The 26397-nt window shown below is 36.8% G+C and overlaps 2 protein-coding genes across 17 annotated transcripts in view; both read left to right on the top strand.

The window, feature by feature from the left end:
• Positions 1-20309, top strand: part of mbnl3 (muscleblind-like splicing regulator 3) — a 49047-nt gene extending 28738 nt beyond the window's left edge. For 4 of the 16 annotated variants that reach the window (XM_055178418.2, XM_055178417.2, XM_055178419.2 and 1 more), the window contains exons 6-9: positions 4045-4195; positions 5212-5247; positions 8332-8439; positions 13406-20309. In XM_055178418.2, the coding sequence (XP_055034393.2) occupies positions 4045-4195; positions 5212-5247; positions 8332-8439; positions 13406-13548 (438 nt within the window). In that variant the 3' untranslated portion in view covers positions 13549-20309. Of the gene's footprint in view, positions 1-4044; positions 4196-5211; positions 5248-8331; positions 8440-9326; positions 9422-13405 lie in introns of all 16 variants that reach the window. The other 12 variants (XM_055178422.2, XM_055178426.2, XM_055178421.2 and 9 more) reach the window with 12 other exon arrangements.
• Positions 20310-22620: 2311 nt separating this feature from the next.
• On the top strand, positions 22621-25341 carry rap2c (RAP2C, member of RAS oncogene family). Its single transcript, XM_055178439.2, has 3 exons — positions 22621-23513; positions 23780-24084; positions 24672-25341. Exons 1-2 carry the CDS (start codon positions 23241-23243, stop codon positions 24056-24058), a joined length of 552 nt encoding a protein of 183 aa, XP_055034414.1. The 5' UTR covers positions 22621-23240; the 3' UTR covers positions 24059-24084; positions 24672-25341.
• The last annotated feature ends 1056 nt before the right edge of the window (positions 25342-26397 follow it).

The raw sequence follows: 26397 nt of genomic DNA, 5'->3' as shown, positions 1-26397 counted from the left end.
AACCTTGACATTTTAAGTATTGTGGGAACTCTCTCTGTTTTTTGAATTCTGAAACTTATATTCTGTAAGCAAGCTATACATTTAATAGGTGATTTCCAATAAAATTTTTACAGGGACAGTCCACATGGAGAGACCTAAGTGCCTTTCTTTAAGGTGCAGTGTGTAAATTTTAGCGACATCTAGTGGTGAGGTTGGGAATTGCAACCCATGGCTCAGTCCACTGCTCTTCCCTCGCTTTTGAAACGCATAGAGAAGCTACAGTAGCAATTTAGTTAAAAAGGTTTGTCCGTTAGGGGCTTCTTTGGAAACATGGGGGCACAAAATGGCGACTTCCACGTAAGGGGGCCCTCGGTTTATGTAGATAAAAATGTCTCATTCTAAGGTAATAAAAACATTATTGTTCATTATTAAAAGTTTTTTATACACCCCTTATAATATAGTTTTGTGTATTATTTAGCATTCCTGTCAAGAGATCCTTTTAAAAATTACACACTGCACCTTTAAATTGTAATAGTAATAGCTCGCTTCTTGCGGCCTAGCTTTAGCCACTACGCTATTTTCAATAAGGAGCGCTAGTGCCAGATGAAGGTGTGTGTATTTATAACTTGCCGCACAGCTTTAATGTCAGGTTTAGGAGTGTATTAAATAATTCAGATGACTGCAGGATGGTGTGTATGCATATGTGTGTCGGTAGGCGAACTCTTTGTCTTGTGTGATGTATGGAGGCCATGACTCTGTGATTGGTCATATTACAAGTGAAGAAATACATGCAATTGATTTCAGCAGAAACCACCGCCTAAATAACACGTATTTACCCCAGCTTACCGCAGTGAATTTCTCTTGAAAGGAAGAGTTCACCCGAAAATCAATTCTGTCATAACTTGCACACGGTTATGTAGAAAAATCTTCTTCTGGAAACTTTGTCTGTGGTGGTTATATTTTCCAAGTATTTAAATGATACGAAAAGACTTGGAATATATTGTATGAATCATATTGTCCGTTTTATGATACTTTTATTATACTTATATTATATTTAGTTGCTTTAAACCTTCAGTTCCTATTCTTTGGAACGTCCTATTGTGCTCCCTGAAATAAGGAAATTTAAAGTGAATTTAAAACGACGGGTAAACATCAGGTTCTTTTTTTCCTTTAATAATTTGACATCTTTATTAAGGCTCTGTATATGTCTTCAATGCACAAGTCTTATCATGTAGCATTTTTACAAAGCTCCATTACAGCACTCAGATGTGAAGAGGACGTTATCCAAAACCTGCACCTCTGCTTCAAGCATTCACCTGCTTTGCCTGAGGCTTTATTATATGTTGATTTTATTTCTCTCTGTCTCTTTCTCTCGGTTCATGCTGTCGTTCTTTCTGTACACTGCCTGATTGTCTTTACATCCTCACAGCTTTCATTGTTGTCCCGTGAGCTTATTACCCAGCATTCTCTAACCTCAGCTGCATTGTCTTATGTTTTCGTCTACTGTTGTTCATTGGTTTGCCATCGTCATGTGATCACTGCTCGCTCACCAAGCCCTCAGCACATCCTCTGAAGCGCAGCCTGCAGCCAACTTTCAATCTGGTACTTTCACCTTTTTTGAATTGCTTTGCACATTTTTTTGATAGCTTTTTTGCCAATCTGTGCCTAAACAGTTTTTTAAATTAAAACAATGAATAAATAAATAAATATGGGACACAATGGTGACCACACACTTTCATAGAAGCCAGTTCCAGTCAAATATTTTCTATTTTCCATCTGCATTTTATTTGATTTAATTTGTAAACAGTTTCAGATGACAAAAGAGATTCAAGATGAATCACAAAATTACAAAAGTGTTACTTAAATGTGTGTTCAATTTTGTAATTCAGTTTCATAACTAGTATTAGGTAAGTAGCCTGCTACTGACCTTGCTTATGTTACCTAGCTAGACTTTCAAATCTCACCTTAGGGATTCTTGGTTTTAATACTAACAGGATTTAATGTTAAGATTTGCGATGGCCTTTTTACTCCTGGGATCTGACCGTAGAGCTCTGTACAGTCGAGCACATTTATTATGATTGAGTTAACATGTAAATCTGACTGCTTACCCATGATCCTTCAGTTTAATAAATGATAGATATCCCTTTTACTGTTGACCTTTCTCTTATCAGCTTGCATATCTGTCTACAGACAGAGTTACACAGAGGAAGACAGCCATACATCCTCCTCATTGTGCCTTCATCTGTGCTTCTCGGTTTAATTATCAGAGGCAGATAAGATGCCGCACCTCTGCTTCTCATATCTCTCCTTCCCATGCAAGGCCAGACACTGGCTGATGCCCTTTATACCCAGTGCACCCAAGATCTGTATGTTTCCAAACAACAATCATAAAAGCTGAATAATATTATATATGACTCACCTAAAGGATTATTAGGAACACCATACTAATACTGTGTATACTTGCCTTCAGAACTGCCTTTATTTTATGTGGCATTGATTCAAAAAGGTGCTGAAAGCATTTATTAGAAATGTTGGCCCATATTGATAGGATAGCATCTTGTAGTTGATGGAGATTTGTGGGATGCACATCCAGGGCACGAAGTTCCCATTCCACCACATCCCAAAGATGCTCTATTGGGTTGAGATCCGGTGACTGTGGGGGCCATTTTAGTACAGTGAACTCATTGTCATGTTCAAGAAATCAATTTTAAATGATTCGAGCTTTGTGACATGGTGCATTATCCTGCTGGAAGTAGCCATCAGAGGATGGGTACATGGTGGTCATAAAGGGATGGACATGGTCAGAAACAATGCTCAGGTAGGCCGTAACATTTAAACAATGCCCAATTGGCACTAAGGGGCCTAAAGTGTGCCAAGAAAACATTCCCCACACCATTACACCACCACCACCAGCCTGCACAGGGGTAACAAGGCATGATGGATCCATGTTCTCATTCTGTGTCTGCCAAATTCTGACTCTACCATCTGAATGTCTCAACAGAAATCGAGACTCATCAGACCAGGCAACATTTTTCCAGTCTTCAACTGTCCAATTTTGGTGAGCTTGTTCAAACTGTAGCCTCTTTTTCCTATTTGTAGTGGAGATGAGTGGTACCCGGTGGGGTATTCTGCTGTTGTAGCCCATCCACCTCAAGGTTGTGCGTGTTGTGTTTTCACAAATGCTTTGCTGCATACCTGTAACGAGTGGTTATTTCAGTCAAAGTTGCTCTTCTATCAGCTTGAATCAGTCGGCCCATTCTCCTCTGACTTAGCATCAAGAAGGCATTTTCGCCCACAGGACTGCCGCATACTGGGTGTTTTTCCCTTTTCACACCATTCTTTGTAAACCCTAGAAATGGTTGTGTGTGAAAATTTCAGTAACTAAGCAGATTGTGAAAGACTCAGACCGGTCCGTCTTGCACAAACATCCATGCCACGCTCAAAATTGCTTAAATCACCTTTCTTTCCCATTCTGACATTCAGTTTGGAGTTTAGGAGTTTGTCTTGACCAGGACCACACCCCTAAATGCATTAGCAACTGCCATGTGATTGGTTGATTAGATAATTGCATCAATGAGAAATTAAACAGGTGTTCCTAATAATCCTTTAGGTGAGTGTATATATGGGCTAAGATGCAAAAGCCACTAAAAGCCATCTCTGGTAATAAAGAGATAATGATATTGACGGAACGTTCTTCGCACATATATATGTTAATCAAATACTTTAAATTCGCTTAATATTATTCTATTCAGATATACCGGTTTGTTAGGAAAATCTTATAAACAGCATGGCATTTTTTCAGCAAAGCCCTCTAAGTGCCCAGAAGATTTGCCTGAACAAATTGTCCAGCTGCAAGAGTTTTTTTTATTCGGTTAAAGGAGGTTTACTGAAGATATTATCACATTTTTTAACCTTTTACCTTTATTCAAAAAGTACAGGGAGTAACTGGATACTAAATGAAATAATGTACTGTATATAAATATAAAATTAGTTTGCCATACCTCTCTATCCTTAATCTTTCTATGTGTTACTAGTTATTTTTTAATTTTCATCTTTTTGCTTCAGGCTCTGCCACCAGGAGCCATGCAACAGCTACCAAAGAGACCCACCCTGGAGAAGACCAACGGCGCAGCTGCCGTCTTCAACCCCAGCATGTTTCACTACCAGCAGGCTTTGGCCAGCATGCAGCTGCAACAGCCAGCATTCATTCCCACAGGTGAGCCCTGTCACTTTATCATTGAAATCCCCTAACTGCAATGGTTTGAATACATGCAGCACTTTAAAGAAAAGGTGCCTGGCTAGACGAGGATATAAGCACTGACTTTTCTGCTTGCCATCTTACACTCTTGTAAGCCCACTTGCTCTCTGTTCCTCTTAGTAGTTCACCAGTGTCCATGTCATGCTAAATAGTCCCATGGCATATACAATCCCACGTTGTGTCTTCATGCACCTGAGCACTGGCCTCTCTTGTCTTGAAATGCACTGTGTTCGCTGTTCTCTCGTGGTGGCTTATCTGTTAAGAAATATTTTGCCTAAATAATCATCCTAAATAAGAATGAGGTTTAGTAAGGGTTGCTATGCAGCAGAGATTTTAAAGACTATGTGAAATCAGCATCAGAGTTTTGGGGTTTTAATCCAGGTCTGTTTAAGGTCACTTATGTGTTAGCGAACTCCTAAATTGTATATTTTTAGTATAGATATAAATTTGCTTTTTCTTCTACTCAAGAGCAAATACATACTATACGTATTTTATGACTATGCCATTTAGAAATTTTAAAAAAGGTACCACCGTGACAGCTTTTGTACCTTTATTCGGAAAGTGTATGATTCACTCAGATATATGTCAAATTAAATGCAGGTTAAATGTGTAAAAAACAAGCTTGAAGTTTGTGTTGAGGCTTTTTAACAGTGGGCTAATCTGCTGATGTATATAGAGTAATATAGTATGAGCGCCACAGGCTAAAAGTACCTCTAGACGAGGGCCTTTCTACAAGTGTGATTCATTTCCTGTTAGTTTGTCCCTGCTTTGTGTCGGTGTCTCCATCTCGCCACTGTGTCGCCCATAATGACGGTCATCATCGCTCTCTCGCTCTGTGTCACTAACTCTGAAGTTGTTTTGCCTTGTACTCATGCTGCTCTCACATTCACTTCCCCTTCTCCTCTCTCATCTGTTTCACCCCTCCATTCACCTCGGCCTCTCGTCTCCTGGGGTCTTTGTGCATGGCACTGCAGGCTCCGTCTTCTGCATGGCTCCATCTGGAGGTATTGGTAGGTCACTTCAAGGTCTCTCTAGATTGACGGTTATCTGACAGCGGCATCTATGATCTGTGACAGACAGGAGAGTGATCCATAATTAAATTTTGCACTGTAAAACTGGGTGTTTCCTCAACTACAGACACAGTTTTGTCTCTGGGGTTGACACATCAAAACAGGTTTTGTAAATGTTTTATCATGCTCTTATTATTTAAATTGCTATTTGCAATTTAATTTGCTTTTTAAATATTAAATAATAATTTAATAATAATAATTACATATTTTTATTTTTAAACAGTGATAAAAATAATAAAATAAAAATAAACTATTAATTGTTTACCAAATGTAATACATTTTTGTTATAAAAATAACAATTTTAATCTTAAAGTTTTAATAAACATTTGTATGCATAATTCGTGGAGTGAAATATGTGAAATATCACTAATATTTGTACTATGTTGAATTTCAAATCACCCTGTGATTTTGTACAATTATGCAAAATTGTGAAACTATCTGATTGTGTGTGTAATTACGACACACAATCATTTTATCAAGACAAAAGAGTCTTGGGCCGTTTCTCAATATGCGTTCTTTTCTGTAATTCTGTTCTTGTGGACTTATAAAACGTCATCAGTCACGGCCCAAATACTGTTCCAAATCCAAGTTTGCATCAAGCCAAGTTCACAACACATCCCCGGATGTGTTCTTAATCCGCCCATTTAATCCAGGATGCATCAGGAGGTGACTTGTGCAGTCTTCTGACAGCCAAGTTTCCCAGAATGCATTTCACGTCAACGGCAATTAAGCTAAAGCTTGCACAATATTTGAAATATTACTCTTTCTGTGTCATAAAATCTAGTTTTAAGAGCTGTTCAGTCGAGAATATAGATGAATAAACTTCAAATATGTGGTCAGTTAGTAAAGATAGCGCATATATTAAAATTTCTTCTTGAATATTTGAGTTCGGGTGAATCAGCGGGTGGTCAGCGGCGTATACACCGACGAGGGCAGCCTCATCTCGACCAGTCCTTCTGAAATGTGTCTCAATCTCAATGATGGTCAAACATAAAATATTCCCTTTGCCTTTGGATATATCTAACTGGCATTTTTTTGTCTCATCAATTTATATCTCTTTATTATACATATGAAGTCTGTTATTTGTTATACTTTTAACTGATGGTAAATAAGTTTCATAACTTAAATATTTTTATATAATCTTAACACTGTAGTAAATTACTGCGCTTTACTTTAACTGGATGTTTTTCTTGTGTTTATTTCATGTTGCACAATCGTTTAGTAGTATTAAAAAAATTGTTTTATAACAAAATAAATAAAAATAAATAAATAAATGTGTTTTATATCATACTTCATTTTGTAATAAATACATTAAAGCTAATCAGCGTATTCACGTGTTGCCTTAACCACATTAGGGTTTTTGCATTTAATATATTTTGTTAAAAAAATACATTACAATAAGAATAGCCAGGACTGCACGTATTGGTTAGACTGAATGACGACCTCAAGTACTCTGCTGTTCCATTTGCAATATTACCGGACTCGCGTCCTCCCATCCTCGGGAGTTCGTTCTACTGAGTCTGAACTTGCAAGTCCGAACTACGAAGGATGCAAGTCCGAACTTGGCGTACTTGGTATTGAGAAACGGCCTTGTTTCTTCAGAAATGTTTCAAAACCGCAAAACTAACAATTCATCACTGTCATGTCCACCACAGAATCATATTAACTCTGAGTTAACTCATCAAATAAGAGAAAACGCTTCCCTGCCAGTGACGAGTATTCCACAATTGAGCTATTATCCACCAGGTCGCAACTTATAAAACCTGGAAGTATCGCCCTAGGGCAAACATTTATATGTCCGTGTACGTTTTGAGGATCGCTCTACATCTGATCTCTATTAAAAGTCCTTAGCTTTTTGCTCAAAATTTTGTGTTTTTTAAGAAACCTACACATATATAAGAGGTGATAAAAGAGAACTAATGAAGATAGGATTAATTTTTTTTGTTTGAAAGCAGAGGGTCTGTTCTTTCATTTGATATTTTGTATGTTTATATATTTAAAGAAGGACATTTTCTGGAAGGCATTAAACTTTTGTGAAAATCATGAAAAATGCTGGCGCGCTGGCTGTCATATTTTTTTAAAAACGCTGGTAGGGAAAGAGTTATACACAATACATTTTTTTTACATTTTAATTAACATACATGACATTGTGATTGACATGCTCATGACGTTTCTGTCAAATTCCAAAACGGTCTTGTAACTCTCATGTATACACTGTTGGAGTGAATTGGTGAACAAAAATGAATAAAACTAGTGTTTTGTGTTTTTCAGTATGGACCTACAAAACATAACGTCAATAGTAGAACTTCAGCCTAAACGTTAGCATAAAGCATTTACTAGCATAGCGCTAACTCAGCAGTCACAACTTTTGTAACAACATTGTAATTAATTTAATGTGTAATTTAATGTTGGGGCGTACATCATTCACAACTGCAATGCCACAGTTGTTGTTATGTTGAGATTGGCCTGTTTTTCAGTCGTCTTTTGCATGTATGAGGTTTACATAAGGAGGAGAAAGCGATCGTGTTTAAGGCTCATGATGTGTCATCATTACCATGTACAGAACACTTAGTATTCATCTATGCCAAGGTAAATACAGTTTCTATTCTACAGCACCTCTAAGAAGTTTTTCCTAAAAGTGTCCTAATAGTTGAAGAAACACCTTTTATATCACCATGAAAAGACATGGTTGGTATTTAAAAAGACAAGGTTACATTTGAACCTTAGTTATTTTCATCACTAGTCTCTGAGCACTTATCCTCTCCTGTCTGTTAATGTGTTAACACCCAACCTGTGTGCTTTCACTGCTTCTTATCATTTGCTCATTTTTGTGTCTTTTTATGTTGTGTGTTTGATGCATGCGTGTTTGTGTGTGTGTTTTTGGTGTGCGTGTGAAACTAATGGCACAGTGAGGGCACAATCAAGGCTGAAGCCTTCAGTGTGACTCAAGACTGGTTCCTTTTTCTTTTTTGCCCTTTTCTTCTTTATCCTCTCCTCTTCCTCACTCCCTTAAATCTATTATAGGCCTTTTCAAACCCCCTGGCCCCATGACAGAGGGCCGCTGGGAGAGGCGGGACTGGAGCAGCTGCAGGGCCCCCCAAAGTCGTTACCTGTCAGGGCCTGGACATGCTGGTGAGGGTAGAGCCTAGGTCCCCTCTCCACACACACACATGCAAACACACTCTTATCCTCTTTCAGAAAGTATTAAATCCCTCTACCATCAGCAGTTTAAATGATGATACCGTTAACCCCATATAGTGAGTACTTCCCATGGCTGTAGGCCCGCAGTATATATAGTTATAGAAGTATAATTCGTCCCTGTGGTCGACCTGATCAGTTTTGTCAAGATATTAGACCCAGCGTGTGAACCAGCTGAACCAGTGTGCCAACGTGTGCGTGCGAGCCTGTCTGTATTTTTAATTTCTTTATTTGACAACTTTAATGCACTTTCTGTATCCATATCGTGCTGTGTTTATTTGCCGTTTTCCATATAATATGACCTTTATCTCTCTATAGAAAGTTGTGATATCATCGGATGTCTGTGTGACATTAAATGTCAGGTTATACCAAAAACAAAACACCAAAGAAGTAAAGTGTCATATTATTTATTTGAATGGATATTATTATATTTTTGCATTCCCTGCTTTTCCTGTATACTTATTCATGGTCCGGGGTCTCCATCAAAACATAACAGTCAGATTGTCTGTCTGATCAGAGTCTATGATTTTGATGATGGCCATGTTTTCATTTTGTCCATTAAAGGTTACTCAATAGTTTTATCTAAATGCAATCGTAATCGGATAAAACTCTCTAAATTAAAACATAATGGAATAAAATGGTATGTTTTTAAGTTTTGTTTGCATGTTTGTTCTTAAGTGAATACATCATCTTTGCAGTACATGAAAACGTAGTTGCCATGACTCAGCCTATTCCTCTGGCATATTATGTCATGGTACTCATAACATTCCTCCTCCCCTTCACCCCCTCCCTTGTTTCTTGTCTGACTCGCCTGACAAAAGTTCCCATGATGCACGGTGCCACCACTTCCACTGTTTCGTCGGCTACGACCCCAGTCACCAATGTTCCTTTTGCTGAATCAGCCACCTCCAACCAGGTTTGCCCCTTCATTTTGGCCTTTTTACAGCTGTAAGGCGTCCGACTCTGATCCATAGAGGAACGTTTTTATAAGTCACTATAAAATCATAACATGTTATGCTGTGATCTGAGTAGGGAGAACGCAAATGCATACAAATGCGTTCTCATCCAAAACAGTAGAAAATGACAAACTTGTGACATTGAGTTCACTGTGTATCAGTGAGGAGCCTGTTTACTTCTGTAGCACAATGTCCCACTTTCACCATGTCTGTGTGTTTACATCTGTGTTATTGTCTGTTTGTGTCTTCACTGCGTGTTAGACTCAGGCAGTAAACATTTAAAGGAACGGTTCACCTGAAAATAAAAATTCTGAAGGGCTACTTTTTTTATATAGTAAGTCTACAAAACATTTTTACTCGTTGATATGTTTTAACGTTGTTTAACAGAAAAAAGCCAAGCTAATAAAAAAAATTTAAGAAAATAAATATTAAAATTGAGGCTATTAATAGAATGTGCTTTGGCGGGCAATTCACAGACTCCATGCAGGCAACCTGGTGCCCACATGGCACCATGTTGGAGACCAATGACATACGTTTTCAAGTTAACAGCTCACTAAAGTTTATCACTGAATAATGACTTACTAACACAAATTTATTATATGACTGTAGAAGAATTTGATTATACAGTCACAGCTTTTATGGTGCTTTGTCTTGGTGACACTTGACAGTAGGGCTGCATAACAACTAATCATTTGCAAAATAAAAGTTTTTGTTTACATCATATATGTGTGTGTATTTTGTATAATAATTAGGTGTGTGTATATATAATAAATACACAAACATGCATTTGTATATTTAAGAAATATTAACATGTGTGTGTATATAGTACTGTGCAAAAGTCTAAGGCCACCATGCCAGAGTTAGATTTGTTGTTTTTGCAATGTTATGGTGATCATGTATAATTGTTTCTCAGTCTCTTTAATAGACTACAACCAGAAAATACAGGAAATGTGTATATAGTGTTAAAAACTGTATAAAAATGTAAACTGATGTGTCAAGTTTTTACGGCTAAACTCCCCTTCCACTTGAGCAATAGCAGATCTCTTAAACCTAAATCAAATTAAATCCCAATTTCTAATTTAAAAAAAATAGTCTTTATACTTCATTCTGCTCAAAAAACGCTCAAGATGTGTTTCTTGCCAAGAGAGGTCACACTAAACATAGACGATGCCTAAAGAAAACATTTAGTGCTGAAAATGTAACGTTTTTGTACATGTTTCCTGTATTTTCTGTTTGTGTCTTAATAAAATAGATTGAGAGATAGATATGGATGGACATTAAAACTTCTAAAACAACAAGTCTGGTGGTGGTGGCCTAAGACTTTTGCACAGTACTGTACATTTTTATATAATTTAAATTATATATAAATATGAATACTTAATATATATACACTTTTCCGTAAAATATATACATGCATGTATATATATATATATATGATGTAAACAAAAACAGCCCTATTTGTGCAGCCCTATTTGACAGAAATGTAGGCTTTATGAATGATGTTGTATTTTCCTTTTAACATTCCTTTAAAACTAACAGATCTTTTAATTTGTTTCATTTAAAAATTAGTAACTTTTGCATGTTAAACAATAAATATGCTCTATAAGACATTGCTAAACCCGTTATTGTTTTCCTGTTATGTTTTTTAGTATGAGGTAGAATCAAGCAACTTAAAATTTCTTATTTTGTGTTTAAAAAGAAAAAATTGCAAAAAGGCGAGTCAACAATGAGAGACTTGTCATTTTTGAGTGAACTGTTCCTTTACTTGTTTCGTTGTCTTATTCACCCTCATCATGTTTTGAGGATTTGACAGAGTATCAGCTTGTTTTTGTGGCTCACATCAGAGTGAGATGGTGCATATTTATGTATGCGTATCCTCTGTGGTTTACTGTCAATAGAATGTGGGTGGGTGTTTTCAGATGACAGTTCTCTAAATTTAGTTTTTTGTTTGCTCTTCCTTTAATTACTTTGTAATATAATGTAATCAAATATTTAATTCATCATTCAGTCTGTTTAGTAAATGATTTTTGTCCTATAGGTAATAAGCTTTCACTTAAACAAAGGTCAAACCAACCTTTTCTTTTAGAATGGATATTCTTTGTTTGCCAGCCTTATACACTTCTTAAATTATGTGTTCCTATAGCTTAATTCATAAAAAAAGATTAATTTAGATTCCCAAGGAATGCACAAAGTGAGGAAAAGGTATAGATGGAACGCATGGCGAGATGCTTTGGAAGCATTTGCCAAATGCATAAGTCTATGGTCACATCCCTAATAAATGTTGATTTAAATAGCTGCATTGTCGATATTTTTAGCATATTGCAAGTTGTCAGGATGTTCCTTGTGGTTTTCAGCTATAGTAGAGTGTAATTTTACAGGACACGTATTGCCCAATAATACTGTACAGACCTGTGGCGTCAGCAGGGCCGGATTTATTTATAGGCATTCTAGCCACATGCCTATGCTTGCATGTCCAGGGGGACCATTAAGGCGATTAAATTATATTTATTGTTATTATTATTTCACTTTTTTTGCTAAAGTATTAAAAGACAATTACTATGTAAATTAGTACATGTTTAAATACATAATTTAATATGTAGTAAAGAAAAATATGCATGAGCTCAAGTTTAAAGACCACTCCTGAAGCAAGATTATATATATTTTTTTATATATTCTTCTTTTAAAAATTCAATTGCAAACATTTATAAAAAAGAACAAAGTTGCACATTAAGTAAGGTCTGAAATTAGCATTAGGTACAGAAATAAAATTAAATGAATCATAACACTGTCTTTTATTATATACATTAAATATAACTATTATTTTTTAGAGCTATAGAAGTGATTTTCTCTTTGTCTTGGGTTGTTTCATTAACATTAATGACACAGACTTAAGTAGGTTAATTGAGGTTACTGTCTCTTTAAGACCAAATAAGCACAGACTGGTTTCTGAGTGTATTATATACATACACTTAAGACATAAACAAATGTTTTTATTAGAAAAAGAATACTGTGGAGATCATTTTGTTTGCATGTGCCCTGTTAAGAACAGAATTTTTTTTATGTTTGCTTGCTTTTTGAAACGCGTCTCTCCGTGTATTCACTATTGAGTGCACTTAAACGAACACGCACAGAGACCAAAGCGTGGCATAAACAGTCGCTTCACATAAAACCTTACATTGTTTTGCATTGCTTTATTCGTCAAATGTATGTTAATGGACTACAGTATGAGACACAGTAGCGCGACTCTCTCTAAAGTTTACACATCAAGAGTTCTGATCTTTTGAAGGGCATAGGGATGATCACGTCTGACTGGAGCTAGACCGGACACATTCAACCGCACTTTAGCGCCTTTTTGCGGTTCACACCGCAGACATGTTGCTTCAAGACAAGCACATACAGGTCGCGGTTTCTGTTTGCGTCATATTTCGGTCATATTGTTTCGGTGATAAAAGTCTTTTGGTATATTCGGTGCATCCCTAAAAATATCATTTGATTTAATGTTATGTTATAATGGAGCACCGTGGACAGCAAATGGCGTTGCCAGTGTATGTACGCTCTCAAAAAATAATTGTGGTGTGTGACACCCTTCCATATATAATATATAATAAAAATTGTCAGAATAAAAGGTAAATCCGGCCCTGGGTGTCTGCATTCATTTCCTGTTTTACTCGCTCGCTAAAATGTGTCCTGCAAAATTACAAATGTGAAGTTGGAGGTCTGCAGCCAGTGTGATAACTGCTATACTATGTGAAGATAATGCACAATATTTATGTATTTGAATCCCAAATCAATTCTTGTCATTTCTTTAAATGAACTACGGGTTGAGTAGATAAGATAAGAATCTACTGCATTCCCTTTCACTTGTCTATCTTTGCTTATTTGTTGTTTAACCGTAAGAGGTTCGGCTCCTTTATCTCTTTGCTGTGTTTGTCCATGTTTTCCAGTAGACGCCACCGAGGTACTGAGTGCCGACCCGATCGACCTCCAGTGCGTTCCCATGGAGCCCCATTTCTGCCCAGTTCCCAAACTCCTGGTTGCCGCACCCATGACGCTGAATCCAGGAAGCCTCTCCCGCAATCCCAGTTAAGACATCAACAACCTAATCAGGCCCATCACTCATGCAACATGTGCCCAAACACAGCAGAAAAATGAATGCAACAAACGTGTGCCTAATCAGTTCGTCCTTAACGGGCAATATATTCATCTCCATATCAGACACGCCCACTTCATTCGAAGTCAGCAGGGGTTTGTTGATTATTGAAACAGGCAATACTTAAGCTCGGACCTACAACTGTTTAAGGAAGCATGCCATTTCGATGCAAGGGGATGCAAGGAGCCTCTCGATGCTAAATCAAAAGACAGAGCGCTCTTATAACTCACAGCCATACAAATACATGCAAACCAATTAATTGAAAAGAATGAATTCTGAGGAGGTGAACATTAGATCTTGCTTATTTGATGTGCGGTAAGCAAACCATCAGGCGTTTCTCTGTCATTGAATGTGATAACTGGGTATCCAGAGCCCATTGCAAAAGACAGTGTTTAAGAGTCGCATCTAATGATATTTTAGATAGAGGTGATGGTTCTTTAATTTGTTCACATTTAATTCTAATTAATATACGTGGCACGTTTAATTTCATGTTTACATTTCAAAATTAAGGATGAAAATAATGTTATTTGAAAATGTATGTTTTTGTAAGATAACCTCTTTATGATACTGATTAGGGTTTTTAGTTAGGTTTCAAAACGTGGTTGTCTGTGCCTTTGAGTTACAAGTGTGTGAAAATCTTCTTTTTTTTCCTCCAATACTTCTGAATTTACCCGACTAACATTTTATTCTAGACTCAGAAGGTATAACCGTGTAGCCTTTCACAATCAACATCGTTCCTCTGTCTATCTATAATATGCGTTGCTATTAAGTTACTTCCTTTATCCTGGTCTAATAGAAGAGTATTATTTATTTAACCGCTGTCCGGTGGACCAATACAGCTCTACTGAGATAAGTGTTATTATACAGACCTGAAGTATCTCACCTCACATTTCAAGCACCAAATCAAGATAGGTTGATACACGTCCTCATACCTCCATTTTTAAAGTAGAACTGCCTTAAGCAGACAAAATATGAGCACTTCTTGCTGTATGTCGTGATGCACCCTAAACAGAAGGTCTGATTGCAGGTCTTCTGATGTATTTGATGTCTCGTTGAGGAAAGATTGGTGTGAGAGATTTTAAACTAGACTTTTTTTATTCCAGCTGGATCCCTTTAGGCAAAAATGGCGGTGCAAATACCCCTTAACTATATATACTGTCGAAATTATGCAAATTTGTTCAGTTTAAACATTAGCATACATTGTTATTTATTATTATGTTAATCTCGCAAAACATGCATTTCAAGCCAATATTTAAAGAAAACTAATTTGTTTAAAGAAAATGAAACCTAAGTGAGCATTAAAGGTCACCTAATAAGACAAATTTACTTTTATGTTGTGTGAACATAATTCAATAACAAAAATCTGCCCACTCCTTTTTTCTAAATCCCCGTTAAACCTCAACAGCTGTTTAACAGCACGGACAAGCTGTTTTCTGAGCAAATTGACGTCACTTTGCACAGGCCCCGCCCACAACCGTTGAAAAACAACAGTTGGGCCATCATTATTTATTTAAAATCTTCTTAACATAATTAATTACCGCACATTCATTATAAAAATAAAGTAAGGGGATGTTAAAAAGTAAGGATTTAACAGTAATCGGGGAGGAAAGCAGCAGCTCATTTGCATTTAAAGAGACACACACACAAAAAACGGCACGTTTTCCTGCGCACCCAAAAATGGTATAATAAATGATCTATAGGGTGTTTAGACCTGAATCTTCACAGGCACATTCTGGGGACACCTGAGACTAATATTACATCTTGAAAAATTGCTATATTAGGTGACCTTTAAGTTTTTATTTTTTTTGCATTGTGACTTTTCGTTACAATTTATTAAGCAAATTCTCCCATAAACTATAAAATCTTTTTCAAATGCTTTAAGAAATCTATGTGAAATTGACCTTAATTTATTATTTTTCATATTTTTCTTTTTTTTATTATTCATACTAAAGCTACCTTTTCTTAACATCCCTATCACTGTATTGCCCCTGACCGTGTAAGGCCTGATGCATTATGGTAAAATTTAAGGCCAATTGTGTCTGAATGATGTCACATCTATTATTTCTTTTGATTTTTGGATGAAATATGACCCAGACATTATTCATATTCTATTACCTTGTGTAACTCAAACCCTTTCTGATGGCTAGACAGTCTCTGCCAAAGCCCTTGTCCTGCCCTACCTGCTGTGTGACAGTCTGTTCGTCTCCACTTGTTAAGCCATATTTGGTTCGTCGGTTTGCACCATATCATCAAGCTCTTTGTTTTCAACATCAGTTAGTTGCCAAAATGAATCTTAAACAGTTCTTGCTGATGATAAGTCACTCGTGCACACGCATTAAAAGCAAACTTCCTCACATATGTTTCATTTCCGATCAGTCGAGAAAGTTCATTGTCAAAATTACAAATGCAGACACAGAAGTGCACTGATTTTGTGCCATTTGACTTTCAGGCATAGGTCAGTTTGGAGAACGTTTAAGATGTTCGATGAGGCCTTGACGCGCCAAGGTCACGCGCCAGATGGATTTAAATTGCAATATTGTTTTCCCGCGGGAGCAAGTGTTTCCACCCAAGCAACAAATGTAAACCCATTAGAGCAAGCTGTTATCTTGTGCTTTCTTTTGAAACATCTCAGTTATTGCTACCTTTCATTAAGCAAGTTCTGCAGGTGAGACATTGGATAATGATTTCGAACAGCTGTTTTTATTAATGCACCAGTAATCGGCTGGTGTACCCGCTTAGAGTTCTAGTCTTTGCCAACAAATGTAGGAGACTATTGCTGAAATAAATAATCGGATCATTAAAAACGTGAATAGGATGACATCATCAGAGTTTACACCAAGGCCTGCAATCCAATAGAGTTGTATTGGACTTCTTTTCCCATTTTGGAGGATTCAATTTTAAATATTTAAGTTTGACTATTTGTTCGTTTGTGTTTATGAAACGTGTCCGTGTAGAGCTTAGAACAGGTTTAAATCACTGATTGTGTCCTTATTTTTAAAAGTCGGCAGACTCTAAAATGCAAGGGCGAAGACGACTGCGTGATATCGGAATGCGGTTCCGATCCGGACCGTGAGCTGAAAGCCATGACTCTCGAGAAACGTTACAGTTAGAGATAAAGGAAATGAAATTGCTTAATTTAGACTGGGTACTTTCGAAAAGGCCCTCATCAGCCAAAGGTTCATTTACAAGACATTATTGCTCCTCACGGGAGCTTTACATGCATTTATGAATGTGACATTTAAGACGGCGAATGTCACGAGAGGTTTTGGATGCCTGTCTCGCTATATCTCTCGAATGAAACTACAACCTTTTTCAACATATCAAGGGAGTGAAAGCCGACCAACGCCATCCACTGTTGATGTATAAAACAGACAAAAAAAGACGACCATTCTCTTAACTGTTGTTTTTCTTTGGGACAGCTGTTGCTGTACTGTTTCAGCAGCATAGCCCCAAGAGAGAGCCATAAAGATGCTTGTTTTGCGATAACCTGATCTAAAAACATTATTGTGTTCTGTTCAGCTAGTTTAGCGGTGGTCAGCAGCACACACTGTCTAGGCCAAACCCAAATTAAATTACATCATACGATGGTGGTATAAAACTTGAAAGACTTGGTGGTCAATAGAAAAACCAGAGAAAGATGATGCTATACTGAGTTATAAACTGAAATATGTGTATTGTATACATCGCTGTATAATGTTCATGTGTTTTAAGATTATTTTAGGAAATACTGGGGCAAATGTGTGTGGATTTATTTAGGAGAGATCTCTATTGTTTATTGATGTGTTGAAGTGTGTTTTGTAATTAACCCATTGCCCAGCCAAGGTGTAGAACCTCTTTCTCTTTGTCTGTATCACTCTCTCTCTTTCTCTCTCTCTCTCTCTCTCTTTCATATAAAGAATTATGCCTTCTCCAACTGCAATCCAGCTGGAATCAAACGAAATACTTGATAAAGAAAAAACAATGTGCCTCATCGGGGGCTTTAGCATTTTAAGAACTCACTTTTTAAGAAGTGTGCATATCTGCATAATGTAGTTAGCTAGAATAATCTCTGTGTACGTATTACAAATGCATCTTCATTATAGTTTTCCATCAATGCCCTTCGTAATGGTACCTGTTTTGAATATATCCTCATGAATTAAGTCATGTTTCGGTGTGTTTTGAGACAGCTGTCAGTGTTAGGCTGTTTAGTTTCAGTTTGATCATTATCGTTACTCGGTTACTTACATCGACATCGTACGAGTCTCATCGCATGAATTTAAAATAATCTGAATAATCTACATCATAGTTTGTGCAGTTAGTGATTTAAGATTTAAAAATTACTTAATCTATGTATCTATATATCTATATACACATTTGTATGTATTACAATGATAGATTCATTGTTACCTATGAAAGTAAGTTCTTGTTGCTATGGCAACAAAACTACAACATGGCTACCTTTGTATATCTTAATTGTGAATTTTTTCACACTTAACGTGAAATAATGTACAACGTTAACTTATTCAGAAAGGGAATGTGTTATTAAGTTGTCTTGGAAAAGAGATGATTGCCTATTTTGTAAAAAAATTATATACATACACACATATATATATATACTCGTGAGAAAGGCCCTTTGGAGACATCATACGTTATTTCTGTTGTAATGATTATTATTTTCGGGGTTGTTGATGACTTTAAGATAAGTATTGGGTCTTTTACGTAAGCAGCATCTGATTGATGGCTCAATTGGAATGAAAATGTAGTGTCGTATTTGGTTAAATTATTTTATTTACTTACAAAGGGAGCACCATTGCACTGGAGAGGGCTATGGTGGATTTCAAAAACAAAAGGATTGTAAAGAGCCAGCTTTTATAAATAACGCAACCCGTGATGTCACAAACAAAGGACAGTATCAGCCATAGTGAGCGCCTATGGAGCCGCAGCCCCCAAAATCAAGTTCTGATCCCCCGCCCACCCAGACTGCACCCAGCTGTGCTGGGAACTGGTGTACGAAGTCACCCCATTGGTGTACGAATGTGTGTTATTCACCTTGTTTGCACTTATGTACATAACTAAGTCAAAATATTCAGAATTTATTTTGAATATACATAGATGAATAAATAAATATATATATATATATGTAGAAGAGCAGATTCAAATCAAGTGACTGTATTGTTTCGGAATGCAGGTAAACAGTAATCTTTATAAAGGGTTATCATAAAGAGATAGATGCTGTTTTTGGGGTGTCAAGGAATATGTTGTTTGTTTTGTTTGCTAATGCCCTCGTTCTCATCATAGAGCATGATGTTGCTTGCTGACAAAGGGAGAAACAATGATGTCAAAAAAGCCTTTGTAGTTTTGCATAGCTTACAAAAGCGCATTGAGCTTAGCACTGTGCCTGCTCATATCTGATCCTGAAGTTTGGTTGTGCGGGAGACGTAGAGACATACCACTAACTTTATTATGATATGTATTATCTATGTGTCTTCCTCTCCTAGCTGTGCATAGAAGATTGCGTCCAGAAACCAAAGAATGGTTAACTTGTTTCTCTTTTACCTCTTTACATATTGTGTGTTACTTAGATAAAATGGGGTATAATAATGTTTAGTACAGAAAGAAAAAGAGAACATTCGAAACAGAACAGATCTACCACGAGCGATAGCCTTTAAGCTTCAGGATCAGATTTTTTGCAGAAAAGCATTGCTACAGGTTAAACAAAAATGAATTTTGGTTTGTTTGGTTCAGTTTTCGATGATCGTTTTCCACTTTTGTGCACTCACCAAGAACAACAAATATATCTGGAAATCTCACAGGATCAAAATCAAGGTTGCTTTAAAATCAGATGTGTAATCACCAGACAAAACCCTCTGTTAAAGAAAACTTGTACATTCTGTGCTCTACAATTGCTTTGGAAGCCGATAATTTTGTTGCCATGGCACTTGCCCTTATAGTGAGGGAGAGACTGAGTCTTTGTAGGTTCTTGCATATAGACGCACCTTTGGACCAACTGAATATGGTCCTCAGCCTTTTGACTGTAGAGCTGAGGTAGCACTTAGATCTTAGAACTTAGCGTCCCGACTTGCATACAGAATCTGAATGCAAACACAGGACGCTCCTTTAACCACTGTGCTTGACTAAATCAAACGACACTCTTCTGCTATCCATTTTCCTGTGCCTAAACATTCTGTGTGATGAGGTTTTAAAGAAAGCCATTAACTTCCACCTAACTGTGCCCTACATTCAGTCACTCCATTTTCATATCCGTGACTGGAACGCTAACATCGGTGGTTATGGTGTTAATGTATGGATATCACTGAGACCGAAACGTCACATGGATATTGTACAAAGATGTATAGTTTCAAAAGATAAACCACTCATGCAGAGGTCAAGTCCCTTTAAAGGCATCAGTAGATGTTTGGTGGCAAACCGCTGATGCCTGCATAAATGCTGTTGTGTGTGTGAAACAGTTTAAAGAATGTCTACATTGTTTCAAAGCCATATGTACCAGATTCCTCTCTCTCCCACTGTAGGACAAGGAAAAACCGAATGCTTTGACTCTTTATATGAAATGCTTCTCTTTCTATTTAGCTTATTGTGCTTGTATGTGCTCAAGAACTGTGCTTCTTGTCAATCCCTTTGCGATATATAAATGTATGGAATATACACATAAGACTTCTGTTCTTTTTGTTTGACATTTTAATAAAGCACTTAAAAGGCCATTTTTGCTTGTGGTGTTTTCATCCTGCAAGATGTAATGTATGTTTTAAATGTAAATTACATGGAGTTGGTGCGAAATTAATACTAAAAAGCACAGTAGACATTATTAAATAATTATTTCTTTCTTTGTCTGCTGATTAATTTCTCATAAATTGCTTCGCTCCTGTGTGGGTTAGGATTACGTTTTTCTGTGTTTCAGACTTGCATAGTAGAACGTAGACTTGGTAGAAAGATGCATATTTTTATAAAAAAAAGTTTCTTGATTTTTAGCTTGCTTTAATGCTTATATGGTCTCAATTTTATGTCATTCTAAGGCCTCCTAGTGTTAGCAAGTAATATAGCCTAAAATTGTGTGACCTTGTCTTTGAAATCCAGTCTAAAGTCTCAATCTAATAATGAGATTTGAAGCATCGAAGTTTGATTTAAATCATTGATTTTACACGGATTTCAAATTTTTGACTTGGCCTTAATATTAAAGAAATCAAGGCTATATTTCCACACAGTGTTCTTTACACAGTTTTCTTTATGTAGTAAATCACAAAAATAATTTTAGCTGGGTTTTTACAGCAGGGTCACAATACAATAATTTAGACTGCTATACTTTCATTAACCATTTACATGAAAAGGTTATATGCACCTTCAAATTAATATAACTTTGGCATTCTTTGGTGTTAATGCAAAGTGGTCTCTTTATTTTTGATTTGATAGCTTTATTAATCCCAAAGGGAAATTTAGCATTTCACAGCAGCAAGTCTCACCAAACAGTAAAAATACATTAGAAAATAAAACTTAATACATCATAAAAATAGCATCCATAACGCACCATCCAATTTTTGTGCAGTATTATTTTGCTAATTATTATTATTATTTGGACATCTACATGATTCAATAGGGTTCCTCATCTTATATAACGTTGATTGTACAGTCTAATATAAGTAGGTAAAAAAGACTTTCTAAATCTCTCTATAAAGAAGACACTAAAATGTTTTTCACTGAAGTGTTTGGAGTTGTGAATATTAAATAAAAAAATAGTTATAGCTGTTTAAAATTATTTAAAAAATTATGCAATAAAGTGTGTATTTTATATTTTATAAAAATGAAAACGGTTTACACTCAAAATGCTAACAAAATAAAGCCACATGTCTCAAATAGTTCTGAACCAAATTTTAAGATAAAATCACAAAAATAGGTTTCTGTCAGACTTTTAGTGGTTTTCCCAACAAAGGCCACTAGGTGTCCATGGTTAGCTGCATAGTCTTGTCACAGATTAATAAATTACTGTAACTGCATTATTATTCATGCAATAAAAATATTTGTAAATGAGAAATGAACACTACATTCTTAGAGCTTTCCAATGATATACAGGTTGTCAAGATTTTTGAAGATTCATAGATTCATTTGAAGGATATTAGAATTATGAATAAATAATCATTCATCTGTAGGCTGTTTCTACGGGGTCAGTGACATTTAACAAAATGACTGTCACTATACAGTTTCTATCATCAGATGGCCTTGAAAGATGAAAACTACATTCTTTCCAACAATATGTAGTTTGTCAAGATTTTTTCAAGTTTATATGATATTAGTGTTATAAATATAATCATTCATATAAATTCCTACGGAGTCAGTGACATTTCACAAAATGACTGTCACTATACAATCTCTATCATCAGATGGCCTTGAAATATGAAAACTATATTCTTAGAGCTTTCCAATCATATATGGTTTGTCAAGATTATTTCAGATTCATAGGATATTTACAAATAAATATGTAATAACATATTGGGCCCACCTGCTGGCCCGTGACGAATTACTCTTACTACGTCATTCTTTTTTAAAATAGTGTGAAAACTACATACTTAGAGCTTTTAGGTTTATACTAAGAAATTATTGTTTTAAATATGAAATGCAAAAAGTGACAGTTAAAGGGTATAGAAAGGCACTGTTAATAATAATATGAATGTGACAATTAAATGTTTAAATACCATATTTTATACGTTACATTGTTGTCTTCTATGTTGGGGTGCTACAACGTATTTCAACAATATTTTTGTCTCTTGACCTCGATAAAGCCAGTAACCTTTCAAACTAGTCCGCCCAGTCACAGCGCGGACCAATCAGAACACAGTCTCGCGGAAGGTCCATTCAAAAATACCAAGCTGAATTCAAGTTACTTATAACTAGAAAATGAATAGCCATTCAAATGCCACGGGCATATGTGTTCACTTTAACAAATGCAACATATATAAAGTACTTTCAAAACGCTGTCGTCTATATTTAATTGCTGCTATTATTGTGACAGTGACGCAATTTCCGGCGGATGTTTATTGGTCAGTGTAAGGTGTGTGCGCGAGAGGAGCTCCGTTGCGGGGCCGCCGCTGCTTGTGTCTGGTGTCGATATGCAGAGGCGCGCCGGGAGAGAGAGTCACGAGAGTAAAAGGAATGTAGGAAACCAAGACGGCGTGTATAAGTTGACGATTCCAGAGGCCGAATCCTAAATCCGTTGTTTATATTTAACGATCGATCCGACGCTTTATAACAGCAGCAAGGGCTGTGCGAGTGTCGCGCGCAGGCAGCTAACGCTAGTCATGTAGCGCTCCATTCACACAGACGCTAACATGGACACGACTTCACATAATACTGATGAAATGTGTCGCCTTTGTGTCCTCCTAACACTTGTCTAAACCGATCCCTATGGAGATTGTGTGCATATGGTGGGACGTTGTGGATTTAGCTAGTCAGAGCACAACATTCACCCATAGGAAACGCTCTCTTGTGTTAAATCTGTGACTTTGATTTGGTAAAACCCGATAAAAGTGCGGTTCGGGTGTTGCTTTGATCATAAACCCCTCGAGAGACAGCTTCATTTTATGTTTTTATGGCCGGTGTTGAGCAGATAAAGTTGCCTGTAGCTTAAGCTCGGATCAGACCAAATGAAGGAGTATAAGGTTGTTGTGTTGGGCAGCGGCGGCGTGGGTAAGTCCGCACTTACGGTCCAGTTTGTGACCGGGACATTCATAGAGAAATATGACCCGACCATCGAGGACTTCTATAGGAAGGAAATCGAGGTGGATTCGTCTCCCTCGGTGCTGGAGATTCTGGACACTGCTGGCACCGAGCAGTTTGCGTCCATGCGAGATCTGTATATTAAAAATGGGCAAGGCTTCATTTTAGTATACAGCCTTGTCAACCAGCAGTCATTTCAGGTGAGTGATACACCTCATATGGTGATACCGACCAACCAAAATGGTATTTTAGGTGTAGATTAAGAGATTATTATTACTATTATATTAACACTATTGAGGTCAGAAAACCACCCCTGCTTGGTGACTTGTAATTCACTAACATGTCAAATCATAAATTGTGTCATGTAAAGGTAGTTGATGCTAAATAGGCAACAGGTTGACAACCTCTTATATAGTTATTTGATGAATCATTCCCATAAACACGCCCAAATCTCAATACTTCACAGGACATCAGACCAATGCGGGACCAGATCGTTCGCGTGAAACGCTTTGAGAAGGTGCCTCTGATCTTGGTTGGGAATAAGGTGGACCTGGAGTCCGAGCGGGAGGTTGCTGGCTCCGATGGCCGTGCCCTTGCACAAGAATGGGGTTGCCCCTTCATAGAGACCTCGGCCAAAAGCAAGAGCATGGTGGATGAGCTGTTCGCCGAGATCGTGAGGCAGATGAACTACACCACTTTGCCCGAGAAGCAGGAGCAATGCTGCACCGCCTGTGTTGTGCAGTGAGCTTCCTGGCTTTACGTTTACTCCAGGTATGAGACTGTACAAACATTTTGGCTAAGTATATACACATCTCCTTTAGAGCGTTATGCTATATTTCCCAATGTAAATATTTATTCATGCCTTCATATCCGTTTAAATTATCATTTCATTTTTGATGTTTAGCTCGGTTATTATACTTCTTGTACTGTTTATCCCGCGTCCTTTGTGGTGCAAGAGTGTCGTTTCAATAGAGAATGGAGAGGTAAGCAGCTCTAGGCTGACTCAGCTCTGTTATCATTGGATCACATCAAGAATGTGGCGTGAAGAATAAAACTCCTAATCCCAATAGCAGTGAGATGAAGCATAAAAAGACCGAGCTGTCTGGGCTAGCAGTCAGCCACATGACAACATGGAGAATCCTTGTAAAGCAAAAGGAAAACCTAACATCCTGAATGGAAAGTGATGTTGCAAAACAGGAAACCCAGAGAATTGTGTGAATACCCAGCTGCGTCATTTCATTGATGTCTTTATGTAAACATTTTTTTGCATCTCTCTTTAGGACAGTAGATGTGTATATGTTTTTTTCTTTGCAGTACTGTACATTGTTGTGTTACAGTTTGCATTTCTTTGTTTATAGGCACAATATCCATTGAAAACTCTTAAACCGGTCACTGCTTTGATGATCTTAGGACCCTATGAGCCACACCTGTGCCACTGAGCCCCTTGAACTCTGATACTTAAAGACTTGCAAGGCATGGCTTTGCTGCCCAGAAGTAAATCAACGCAGGGTCTTGTGAAATCCACTGGGTCTGGATTGTAGAGCACATATACAATATCTTCAAGTTATCTTTGGGAAACAAGTCAAGTCTGCAAATTGGAGCACAGAAAACTTTTGGGAATGGGGATATCTGTGACAGGGCTATTAATAGCTATTTTTCTTATATAGGGAAAGGGATATGACGAGCAGGTCAGCTCAGGGCTGCCATACCCATGAGGAAGCTCTGTTGTAAATTTTCCTGTTTTTCTTTTAACATATTAAGTTTGATATCTTATTATAAAGGTTTAACAGCCATTATGCAGGTTTGAGACCTCAATATATAACGTTTCTTTTGTTTTCTCTGGGTTTTTTTAACTACTGGTATGTATGCTTTCTCTCCTAATACTCTATTTATTAAAGTCTTTAATTACCAAGATAGAAAAATGTTGCGTTTTTATATTCTGTTGGCTGTTTTGGCTTTTTGTGACTACAGTATGCTTTGTTTCTGATGTACAGCATTGAAGATGCCTTAAATGAATACAGTCTGAAACCTGTTGTCAGTCCTTCCTTACTTTTCATGATGTCGTAACTTATTCCCCTTCAGCTTGTTTTGTTGGCTTGCCAGAAACATGTTGATTTATGGTTCTGACCACTGCTCAGACCAAAGAAGCATCTGGGATCACAATAGGAGATTTATAGTATTTTGCCAAATTGAAGTGGTTGGCTGCCCTTATTTATACCAGCCCCCTTCATCATTATAAGAATATGCCTATTACCTAATCACATAAAATTATACAAATGCACTAAAGATGGGGTTGTCCAATAAAGATGGTTTAGACGTCTCTAAAACAAAACAACAAAATATAAATCATGACATGAAATAAATCACAATAGGCTTTTGATAATGATATTTAAGATGCCTGGAAGTCAGCCATTATTGGTTATAAAAATCTCATTATAGGTATGACAAAGTATCTAAAATGTGAGTCTTATCATGAGTAACAGCTGAGCTTATAGAGGGATATTGTGTTTGCATGCCCCATAGTAGATGGGAAAAACTCACTTTTGAATTTAATTGACTTTAATTAATTTCTACACATTATTAGGGTATGAATAATGAAATTGATCAAATATGTACTCGTATTCGATACTTAAAATTCTTACTCTACAAGATATTTAGTTGAGTGTATTTAATTACAAAAACAGCCTTTTAGTGCAATATTAAAGAAGTTTGAAATTAAGACTTTTTTGCTCTCTGTTCGGGTTGAGCGTTTAAGAAAATGAGTAAAGTTATGTGTTAAGATGGAAAAAGAGCTGCAGGAATGATAAACATCTGGAGCATTTAATCGTTCAGATATGTGTGGAAAAGTGGATTGACAGCAGCCACTTCTGAGTCAAAGGCATGTGACTCCAACATTGATATGGCATAGAATTCATAGTTATTCACAGAACTAAAAATAACTATAAAGTAGATAATATATACTAAAAATATTTCACACTAGTTTATTTTTAAAGAACACTTTAAAGCAGAGGTCTTCCATTTTTTCAGACCATTGACCCCTTAATTGATTTGCAAAAAATTACATTACATATTGCATGAAACTGC

The sequence above is a fragment of the Misgurnus anguillicaudatus genome, chromosome 16, assembly GCF_027580225.2.
Source record: "Misgurnus anguillicaudatus chromosome 16, ASM2758022v2, whole genome shotgun sequence".
Taxonomy (NCBI): domain Eukaryota; kingdom Metazoa; phylum Chordata; class Actinopteri; order Cypriniformes; family Cobitidae; genus Misgurnus; species Misgurnus anguillicaudatus.
Note: the sequence above shows the minus strand (reverse complement) of the source record. Positions and strands in the feature narration are given on the sequence as shown.

Bases quoted from the DNA above. Each gene is read 5' to 3' on its own strand.
- rap2c (XM_055178439.2), top strand. From the start codon at position 23,241: ATGAAGGAGTATAAGGTTGTTGTGTTGGGCAGCGGCGGCGTGGGTAAG. The intron at 23,514-23,779 runs GTGAGTGATACA...AATACTTCACAG, and splicing joins TCAACCAGCAGTCATTTCAG to GACATCAGACCAATGCGGGA.